Source organism: Ursus americanus, chromosome 2 (genome assembly GCF_024610735.1).
Source record: "Ursus americanus isolate L20-20 chromosome 2, mUrsAme1.1.p, whole genome shotgun sequence".
NCBI classification, from domain to species: domain Eukaryota; kingdom Metazoa; phylum Chordata; class Mammalia; order Carnivora; family Ursidae; genus Ursus; species Ursus americanus.
Genome location: NC_142128.1, coordinates 50,909,602 through 50,920,658, shown reverse-complemented (window position 1 = coordinate 50,920,658; position 11,057 = coordinate 50,909,602). Strand labels below are relative to the sequence as shown.

At 43.5% G+C, this 11,057-nt stretch overlaps 1 protein-coding gene across 2 annotated transcripts in view; it reads right to left on the bottom strand.

Annotated features, from left to right (window-relative positions):
• Window positions 1-323: 323 nt before the first annotated feature.
• The window catches only part of DUSP10 (dual specificity phosphatase 10), a 39,354-nt gene continuing 28,620 nt past the window's right edge, over window positions 324-11,057 (bottom strand). Inside the window, exons 3-4 of one of the 2 annotated variants that reach the window (XM_045809649.2) lie at window positions 5,490-5,861; window positions 324-1,527 (exon numbers count right to left, since the gene is read on the bottom strand). In XM_045809649.2, coding sequence (XP_045665605.1) covers window positions 1,262-1,527; window positions 5,490-5,861 — 638 coding nt within the window. In that variant the 3' untranslated portion in view covers window positions 324-1,261. The remainder of the gene's footprint in view (window positions 1,528-5,489; window positions 5,862-11,057) is intronic. The other variant, XM_045809648.2, reaches the window with a different exon arrangement.

Below are 11,057 nucleotides of genomic sequence, written 5' to 3'. Positions count from 1 at the left end.
GTAGAGGGCTGTGAGAACAGAGGGGATGATCACTGGGCAGATTGATAACTGGAGCTCTTTGGTTTCCTTGCTAATTCTCTCCGTGTCGTGGCAGAACGGAGAATATTTTCCCTTCCTCATCCCTTTCCCTATAAAAACATGTGTGTATTTCCAAGTATGTTACATGTACAAGTTAACCAGAGGTAAGAGATGCTTGAACTTGAGTTGAGGAAGAGAGGAGGAAAAAAGACACATCCCAAAATGAGTTTCATTTATATAATGAAAATAAATTTTTACACAATCAACAGAAACACATCAAGTTGGTTTTTTTTTTTTTGCGAAAAATATTTTTAAATAAATTTTTGTCTTTTTTTTTTTTTTTTTTACATTCTGATATACATATGTAACAAGGTTTATGGCACTGTAACCAGAATCAAATAAAAAAAAAAATTAAAGGAAAAAGGTGGGAAGGAAAATAATTGATTTTTATTGAATTCCTTTCTATCTCCAAGCTGGCAAATTTGCACTATTTGTCTATTATTCAGCTGCCAGCTCTAACTTGTTTGCACACTCAAAACACCGTGTTATTGCACAAGAAGCCGGTGAAGGCATAGGGTGTAATGGTCAGTTCCTCGCTATTTCAAAAAATTCTCTTAAACCCAAAGAGGGGGGAAAAATAATCCAGAGTACGAAACACACAAAATCAACAGTAATCTTTTGTCTCTTTAAAGAATGTGAAGGGTTCTTAGACCACTTAAGCTGCCCTGATTTCCTCTTTGCACCAGTGAGCACAACAGGGCTTGGTTTGGTTGTGTTTTTGTTTCCTGTGTAGATGGCCCGGGCAGCTCTCAGGCCTTCATGATTCAGTGTCTTTTCTGCCTCTTCCTTTTGGTTCTTTTTAATTTGTTTAAGTTGTAGTATCTTCGGTCTATGAACCTGCACAGACTATTCAATCATAAACTCTACAAATAGCTTAAAAGGAAAAGGGGGGAAGAAACAAGTTTTATTATATTTTTATTGTTGGCTTAAAAAAATGACTCCTTTAGCCTCCCTGCTTTATCAGTTCATGGGAAGGAAATCTCAACGGCATCAAAAGATAAATTCTTCTCACACTTGTTAAAAATAAGAAGTTTTAAACAAGTTTTGTTTCCATTCACAAACTTGACCCCATCTAAAAAAAAAGAAGGAAGAAAGAAAGAAAAAGAAAAAAAAGGAAAGAATCCATCCTTCTTTCTCTTCGTCTCTTAATGGAGACGAGGCATCCTTTCCATCCAGACTTTCGTCAGACGACCGTTTCCACGCCCATCAGCTTTGGTGTAAGGATTCGCGGTGTCACACCATTGTTCAGGTCTTCCTCAAACTCCAGTAATTGCCCCATGAAGTTAAGGTTTGGGGAAATAATTGGTCGTTTGCCTTTGACAAATTTATAAGCATCAGTCATGGTCATCCGAGTGTGCTTCATCAAGTACGCGATGACGATGGTGGCGGAACGGGACACCCCGGCTTGGCAATGGATGAGAAGCCCCTTCCCACACTGGTGAGCTTCCTCTGCGAAAAGGGACAAAGCCAAGAGGTGCAGAAAGGAAGAAAGAGATGGAAAAAGAGAGATTAGCTTTTATCTAGACTTGACAACGCTATATGCTGCAGAGAGGAAAAAATAAATTCAAATGGCGGGGTGCCCCGGGGGGCTCAGTGGGTTAAGCGTCTGCCTTCAGCTCAGGTCATGATCCCCGGGTCTTAGGATCGAGCCCCGCATTGGGCTCTCTGCTCAGAGGGGAGTCTGCTTCTCCCTCGCCCTCTGGCTGCTGCTCCCCCTGCCTGTACTCTCTCTCTGTCAAATAAATACATAAATAAAAACCTTTAAAAATAAATAAATAAATTCAAATGGCTTTAAAACTAAGTATAATCAGTAGTTAAATGTGTAGATTTATGTCGCAACCTCCAGAACTGGCTAAAAGCAATATTAGCGTGGGTAAGAATTTACATTTCTCCATTTACTTATTTATTTTTAAAGATTTTATTTATTTATGTGACAGAGAGACAGCCAGCGAGAGAGGGAACACAAGCAGGGGGAGTGGGAGAGGAAGAAGCAGGCTCCCAGTGGAGGAGCCCGATGTGGGACTCGATCCCGGAACGCAGGGATCACGCCCTGAGCCAAAGGCAGACGCTTAACGACTGCGCTACCCAGGCACCCCTACATTTCTCTCTTTAAAGACAGGACTAGGGGAAGGAATCATTCATGACACAGTTCACATCCCAGGTGGTGGCAACTTACTGAAGCCAGAGCCACAACCCAGGTAGCTTGCATGTTAAGCAAGCCCCTGATCAAGGAGACCCTTTTGATTAAGGATACTAATTCCAATCGCTAGGTTGCGTGGCTTATCAAAACTAGTGTTGTTAACAATGTCTGTCCCAGCCATGAAAGAAAAAAAAACACATTTCTTTCTCTATATTATAGAATTGCTCTGTACAGGAATTGGTATTAAATGGATAAGGATTTCAGTCTTGCTGAACTCTGAGGTTAGAGAAACAAAACCCAACTAGAAAGGTGCTATGTTCAGCTTCTTACCAGAAAAGCCTATTTTTGCAAATGTAATTACAAAGTTGGCAGTACACAGGCACAAGACGTCACCTACATCTGAAGTGTCCAACCCCCCCTGCATCCATGTATGCTGTTCCAACATGGCGGTGACGACAAAGATGGAAGAATTCCAGTGATGGCCCAGAAATCAGAGCAATTGAAAGAAGCAATACTTAATAAGTTTTCACATATATTAGAAGTTCAGAGGAGTAGCTTGTAGGCACTGCCTAAATGGAATCTTCCTGACATGTCTAGACTAAAAGGAGCCCCAAAGAAAGCATCCCTAGGGGCGCCTGGGTGGCACAGTGGTTAGGCGTCTGCCTTCGGCTCAGGGCGTGATACCGGCGTTCTGGGATCGAGCCCCGCATCAGGCTCCCCTGCTAGGAGCCTGCTTCTTCCTCTCCCACTCCCCCTGCTTGTGTTCCCTCTCTTGCTGGCTGTCTCTATCTCTGTCGAATAAATAAATTAAAAAAAAAAAAAGAAAGCATCCCTGAAGGAATATCGAGTAGATGAAGAGTATGGGAGGGGAGTAAGGAGGAGTGATCTAACTTAAACCACTTTTTTTTTCAGTTTCTTTTTTTTTTTAAGTTTTTAAGTAATCTCTACACCCAATGTGGGGCTCAAATTCACAACCCAGAGATCAAGAGCTGCGTGCTCTTCCAACTGAGCCAGCCAGGCGCCCCTAACTTAAACTAGTTCTATCGGCTACCCAGCCGTGGACCAAGAAAAGAAAACATCATGCAAAATTCCATCTTAAAAATCTATGAAGTAAGCTTACTTCTCATAGATGAAAGTATCTGAGGAAAGTATTTCCCTTTTGCAATTTCTTCTCTTCAGCACAGACAATTTACGGACCTCCATACCAAGACAGGGAGGCCTGGTGATAGAAGATGAGCTGCAGAGTGCTAAGTTTGCCCACTCGTTCCACTACACATTAGATGAGCAAGTGGGAGTCACCTAGCTCCCCAGAGCTCCAACCCCCCGTCTACATAATGGGAGTAATACTCACTAACAAGGCTCAGGGATTATGGGAATAATATCCAACGCAGAAATAAATAAATTGGCACAGTTAAATCCTAAACATACACTCTGCTTAGTTTACAGCAGACTCTCAGTGAACGTCATTATGGTTACAAAACCTGCTGTTTCCCCTAAAGCTAGACCATACGATTTCAGTTTAATGATATAACAACAAGAATAACATCGTGCCTATGCGGGCTGTGATGCCGAATTATTCTTCAGGTTAAATGCTATTTGTTACTTGTTTTGTTTTCCTTCTAAAAAAATCAGATAAGCCTGAATAACCTATAAGGAATGCAGGTGTCTTGCTTGAAATCCTGTTGGGACAAGCATGTCTGCTGCTACTCTTTAAATGGAAAACAATCTCTTAACTTCCCCCAGCTGGAATTAAGTCAGATAAAATTGCAGTCATAACATCATATATCAACCAGAAAGTTCCTCTTCTACTTGGTGACAAGTATTTCTTCCTCGGGACTCAAGGTTTGATTCAAATATTATTAATAAAAAATCGAAGGTGTGTTTGCATTCACAGATGCTGGCATTCGGGAACTGACAGAGCACTGGGAACACTGCCCCAGCATATTGTAGAAAGGCCTCTGCCTCGAAGTCAAGAGCCTTGTGTTCTGCTCCTTCTCTGACACTAAAATTCCTACGATCTTGGAGAAGTCACTTTATTTTTCTGAGTTCAGTGACCGCCCAGACTTTGCTTCCAGACTGAACAGTCCATGGTCCTGCACTGAAGGCACAATTAGCAAGGAAAACGGCTGGGTGACGTGACCAGAATTGCCAACTCTACAGCAAATCTACCAGACCCAAGGCTTTTTTTTTTTTTTTTTTTTTCTGATAAAGGAGCACCAAACATGAGTGATTTCTTCCTGGGACAGAGGCCAGTAAGAACCTGCTATAATATTTAGGAAAAGTACTGGATCACCTTTTTGTGGTAATGAAGGTTAGAGTCACTTGAAAAAAAGTTGTTGAGTGTCTGCTAGGTGCCCAGTGTTCCGCCCAAATGATAATTTGAGTCTTAAAACAGTTCGAGGCTATACAAGCAGCAAAAGTTAAAGTTAAGAATAGAGTTGGGCTGGCGGTTACTTCCTTCTGGAGATTAAAGTCCGCTGTTGTTAGAATTCCCCTCCCTGGGAACTACTCAGGCCACACAACCTGATCTTTCCTACTTTAGCGAGTTTGGGGCGAGTCCCATGAAATCTAGTACCATCTCACTAACGCTCACATTTACACCCTTCTGATACCCAGTGTTTAAGAACTGAGACAAAGCAAGTAGAAGGGAAAAACAACTCAGCCCTCCACTCCTGTCTCCTCTGCACTGACAGGACGTGTACAGATGTTCACGACAGCACCGTTTTACTGAAAAACATTCTTCAGAAGCAGTCTTTCAGCAAATGCCACCTTTGCCTCAACCTCGTGTGAAGAAGCTATACCAAGTGCAGATTAATTTAACCCAAGGTAAGGGAGGCGTGGGTGAGTTTGGAGGTGGTGTTGTCTTCCCTGTATCTTACCTCTTGCAAGGTGCCGACAAACATGGTAGACCAGATAGCCACAGCACCAGCTCTGGCCTCCCATGCCTCCCTCTCCATTACTTCCTTTGTCGATCTGAGACAGAACATACCTACGTCCATCCTGACCACCTTTGCATTGCGAACTAGAGGGACGTGGATTCCCCCACCAAACTGAATCCCTGTTTCTTTACACCCATCCCACTGGCTCCCATGCATTCATTCAGCGGGCCGTGACTTAGGAGAACACCTTGGCCGCACCAGGTGGCAGAGCCCAAAAACACCTGAGAGCAGCTTTTTTGCAACTCGGGCATAAACCTTGGAGTTGATAGCAAAGCAAAAGCCAGAGGGGCAAGGAAGGAGGAAGACGAGAAGTCCCCGTGGGAGATAGTTACCGATGAATTCAAAAGCCTCTTCAAAGTACTGCCGTAGGTTCTGCTTGTTGCTGTCGGTCGCTGGCAGCCTCTTGTAGTTGAACAGGCCTTTCTCGTAGTGGTAGAGGGGCAGGTGAGTGGTGACGTTGATGACGTAGCCGATGTTCAGCCGCTGCATCGTGTCCAGGTCCTGAGCGTCCTGCTCGTTGCCGAGGAACAGGAAGGGCAAGATGGGCGTCAGCTCTGCATTCTCGATGTCAGGGGTGGTGGGGACGGACTGAGGTAGCATGCTCGAGGCTGCAGACGCGCCGCCCCCCACCTCCCGGCACTCTTGGAGCTGGAGGGAGTTGTCACAGAGGTTTTCATGGTTCTGCTTAAAACTGCTAAGTCCACCTGGAGCAAACACACAGAAAGTGACAATGACCATCCCTAGAACTTCAGAGCTGGCAGAAGACGCCACTGTCCCCGGAGACATAAGTGTGCATTGTTGCAGATGCACATTTTTAAAAATAAGATCAGAACCAGAATGCAAGGCCATTTGGAGATCCAGGACAAGCTTCCGAGGATCTCACCGCATGCGGCACTTGGGCAAACCAAGTGGCATGCTCCCCGGAGAGAGTTCATTTGCAGCACCAGGCAATTTTATCAGCAGCAGATTGATCTGCTTTGAAGAGCCATATGCTCAGCGGCCTACATAGAACCTTGTACTTTGGGAGCCAAGGAAAGCATGGCCAACCTCCTTGGGCACTGTAGGCATGCGTCTTGCACTCGTCCGTAAGCTGACCTCACCCAGAAAGACAAGTTTGCTCCCAGTACAGCAGAACAGCTTTGGAGAGGGACCTTGGAAGACCCAGATTACCTTGGCTATAGACCCAGAAACACAACTTCTTGGTTCTGTGACTTAGGCAAGTCAATCTCTCTCTCTGTCCTTTGGTTCCCCATCTGTACAATGAGGGTAATAGCATCTACCTTTTAGTGTGACTGGGAGTCTGGACTGAATGAATACAGACAAAGTGTGCAAACCTCCCCATCGCCAAGTACGGCATCGCTTTGGGGAAATACAGCTTAAGAGAGTGATCTAACCAAAGTATCCAGCTAGATGTATAAAGAGGTTTACTACAGCATTATCTGTTTTACAGAAAAGGCCAAGGACAAACACAAATTTAAAAAAAAGGAAAAGTTATTACATTCATCCAATGGAATATTATGTAGCCATTAAAAGTTGCGAAAAGAATATGAAAACAAAAGAAATGTTTCTATTTAATGTGAAATGAAACAAAGCCAATTCGAAAACATTCACCATACATGTGATCAAAAGCTTAAGGACCATGCAAAAAAGAACACTTGTTTAAGGTAGGAAATTTATGGATCAGAGTTTATTGTTTAAGTTTCTCCTTCAATATTTGTTACATATATCACACACATGCATAAGCCCAAAGGATTTCGAGAGGGTCAAATGACACCATGTACAAAGAAGGGCCAGGAAATCTGAGTTGATACTATTCCCACCAAGTGGGCTCTAATTCTCATCAAACAACGACATACCCTGGCCTTCCTTTTGAAAGGAGGGCGAAGGTAGAGATCTCCTATAAGCCGAAAGCCTCCAGAACACAGCACTTATGCCCTCTGATATATGCCTTACATCTGTCCTGATAGTTTTAGGAGATAAGGCCGGAAACACAAAGTGTGGACAGGATACGGCTGTGTTGAAATAAAGACAGGAAGTCTATCTGTCCAGTAGCTTCTGAATGTAACGTCTGCCCTTCCCCATTTCAAGTCTCATCGTTGGCATCCTCAGCAGGAAGCTCCGGACTATCACCTACACCGGGACCCAGGGCTGTGCTCACCCAGAACCCAGCCAGCGAGGCGCGACAACCAGGCAAGTCATATTTCCATTACGAGGTCCAGCGGTGACATACAGCTCATTCAAAGAGGGCAATATTATGGGCACTCACTTCATTCATCAGTACGTGTCAAAACCTATCTTTGCTTTTTGAAAAGAAAAACAGGAGCTATACATTCATTTCAATGGATTTCTAGAATTAAACTCTCCCTTTACATGTTACTAGTTTACTCTGCTATGAAATCATGATTTAAAAGTTTGTCTGGGCCCTAAGAGATTATTTTTAAAGTAGACAGAAGAAATGGAAAATCAGAAAGACTTCAGTTGTGACTACTTTCTAAAAAAAAAATTGAAATTACCCACCATCACCATTACAAACTCCACGAAAGAGACTTTAAAGAGTTATTTTAAAATCTGCTCAGCTTTGCCTCCATAAAATCCAAGTAAACAATTCACACTGATTCTGTGATGGGAACCTAATTCACTTTTTTTTTTTCTTAAGAAAAAGGCAGTGGTTACACTTTTTCATATAAGATGTGAGGAAAGAACAACAAAATAAATTCAAAAGAAGTCTCAAAGGGGTTGGGGGGGGGACTTTTGTCTGTTCTTATTTAGGGTACTCAAGCTGTAATTTGTCTTAAAAGCAGCTAGTTTTAAAAAAATGCATGCCCAAAAAAAACCCACACACAGAAAAAAGCAGCATACAGCTTTTTAAAATTCTGTCTCTACACCTCCTTTCCCCATGACATCAGCTGGAGGCTCCCCACCTGCCCAGTTGCCATAGCAGTTACACAAAGACATACAATGACATCAGTTGGCATGATATCAGCTCTTTGAGTACAAACAATACAAGAAGAACTACTTTGTTTAAGGCCTTTGGTGCAACTGTGTTCTGGGGAGCCAATGATGTAATGCTAACAGGTGGCATGGGCCTTCCATTTGCCTAATGGGGGAAAAAAACCCATGGGGGAGGGGCGGAGGGAATTTGAGACAGACTGACACAGAATGCTCCGAATCCCAGGGGGTGCTCATGTACAAAACGACATGTATACTGTATGTTTAAGCCACGTGGGAACTCTGCTCATAGAATATTTGGAGATGGAGAAGATAGAAAAGGAAATGTTATGACTCAAATACATGAGTTGGACAAGGAAATTCTCCTTGAGGGGCATGGAGGGACAGTCTCTGGTTCACTTGTCGGTCTGCTGACCAGCACAGGCATCAGTACTCACGAAGGGTCGTGCATATCCATACACACAGTCACACACCTCTCCCGGGATGGTGCTTCAAGCAAAATCAACAGTCGACTCTCACAATGATGGCTTTTTAGAGCGATGTGTGCAGGGAGGGTGGTTTCCTTCTCTTAGGGGACTGGCATTGGAAGCCGGGGAAGGAGGGGAGGGAAGACTAAGGCTAATACGGTTTTCTCTTCCGACCTCCTTCCTCCCACCCTATCCCACTAGAGGCTGAACTGCCTGATCACTTAATGAGGAGCTTTGATTATGTCCTGTTCCTTATTAGTACATAAGAACATTCTAACAGGATAACTAACAAGTGAGGTAGAGACAAAGTAGCTGGTGATTAAGAGCACATGTTAGAGGCAGGCAGACCCAGGCTGCAATGTGGATTCTGCCCCATAAGAGCTGTGAGTCCTGCTGCAAATCACCATCTCTCACTAAGCTCCGATTTACTGATCTGTAAAGTGGGCATAACGTCACCCACCCCCTGAGTCGTGGTACGGGCAGCCTATGTAAACATGCTGATATATAACCAGGCATTTGATAAATAATGTCTTCTTACCCTGCTATCATCACTGTCCTTGTCCTCGTCTCCCTTTGATCCGTCCACACTGCAGTCCGTGAGAACCCTAAAGGCTGTACGGTGGTTCTCAGGCCGGACAGCTTGGGTCTGAGTCCCAGCCCTGGCGACACCAGCTACCAGACCCTGAGCAAATTTCTTACCTCCTGGTTCCTCAGTTTCCCCAGATATAAAACAGGGATAATAATCATACCTCACACTCCCGTTTTGAGGATTAGACTAGTTAGTAAACATAAAGTTATTTTGAAACAACATCTATCCATGGCAAGCACTTTTTTTTGTTTTCATTACTTCGGGAAACTGCTATTTTAAAGATCTAAAAAAACCCATTTTCTTTTGCTTAATATAAAGACTCTAAGTGATCAGTAAGCTAATATTCCAGAGTTTTTACTTTTAATATTTTATTTAAAAAGAGCTAGGGACCAATGTACCTGAGCCGTTTTAACATTTAAATAATATACTTTCATCATAAAGAAAGCCACAGATCCCTATCCTTCCTAAACAAATAGATCTGATCTCATTTGTTTGCCCTCACTTTCCCAATAAAAACGGCATATTTTTTGAATTCCTGTGTGGTTGTTTTTTTGGGGTTTGTTCGGAGTTTTTTTTGTTTGATTGGGTTTTTCTTGTTTTTTTTTTTTTTTTGGGGGGGGTGTTTTGTTTGTTTTTTCCAGAGGAGGAGTATGTTTTAAATAAAGCTGCTCTCGGCCCATCCCTTCCCCCACCCCCTCATCCCCACCGGGCCTCGGCCACCTTCTTCCCTACACGATTGCTTGCAGTCACAGTGCAAATATTTTCAAGGCATGAGCAACATTGCTGGGGGCAAACATTTCCAACGTTATCTCAAAACTAAGTTCTCTGCCAAAACGCGCATGGTCAGCACTTTGATTCTGAACGGGAATAACAAAGAAGATTCCACCCCTAAAGAAAAACATGTAGAAATACAAGTCCCGGTTTCTTCCAACAGCAAGGGACAGGCCCACTGAAGCAATGGAGTCTAGTTTTAGTGGGAAAGCTCTTTGTAGATGGGTTTCAGCTCCTGCTGCCGTTTTGGCGATTTTGCAGTCCTAGGAACAGCAGAGCCTTCTGTAATGTGATTCAGAAGCAGTGCTCTGGGTGGGAAAGGAAAGAACCACATCCAAAGGCAGAGTCTATAAGAAAGAAATTTCCATATTCTGAAGATGGACAGCACCTTCACATATATGCTTTTTGGCTTCATGCAAAGCTGGAAAGTGAGCGCTCTCCAGAAATGTCAGGGAAATGCTCACTGAAGGTCAACAAATGGAATGAACCCCCAAAGGGAGGTGGAGGGGGGTGAAAATGCAACTCTGAAAATGCAGCTTGCTGCGAGCATACTGATTACCCTTTTCTGTTGTCTACTTTCCCTTAGTGGGTGACTAGTCTTTTATTTTTCAAAAATTTTTAAAAAGATTTATTTATTTATTTTAGAGAGAGAGAGAGAGAGCAAGCAGGGGGAGCGACACAGAGAGAGAGAATCTCCAGCAGACTCCATGCTGAGCCCGGAGCCCGATACAGAGCTCCATCTCACAACCCTGAGATCATGACCTAAGCTGAAATCAAGAGCTAGACACTCAACCAACTGAGCCTGGGTGAATAGTCTTTTAGAGTAAAACGCTACTTTGATGATAGTGGTTAAGAACACAGACTCTGGAATCACAGACTGCTTGGTTTTAAAATCCTGGCTGCCATCACTAGCAAGCTGTGTTACCTTGGGCAAGTTATTTCATACCCCTGCCCCTCTGTTTCCACATCCACAATATGCAGTTAACCCTGGTATCCATCTCCTAGCCCTCTTACCCTGGACAAAATGCTACATGAGTTAGATATTACTACTACCAAGGAGAGAGATATTGGTGTAAAACGGACCCTAAAGGATCCTATTTTGTGGGTCCTCCGTGGAAACTGCA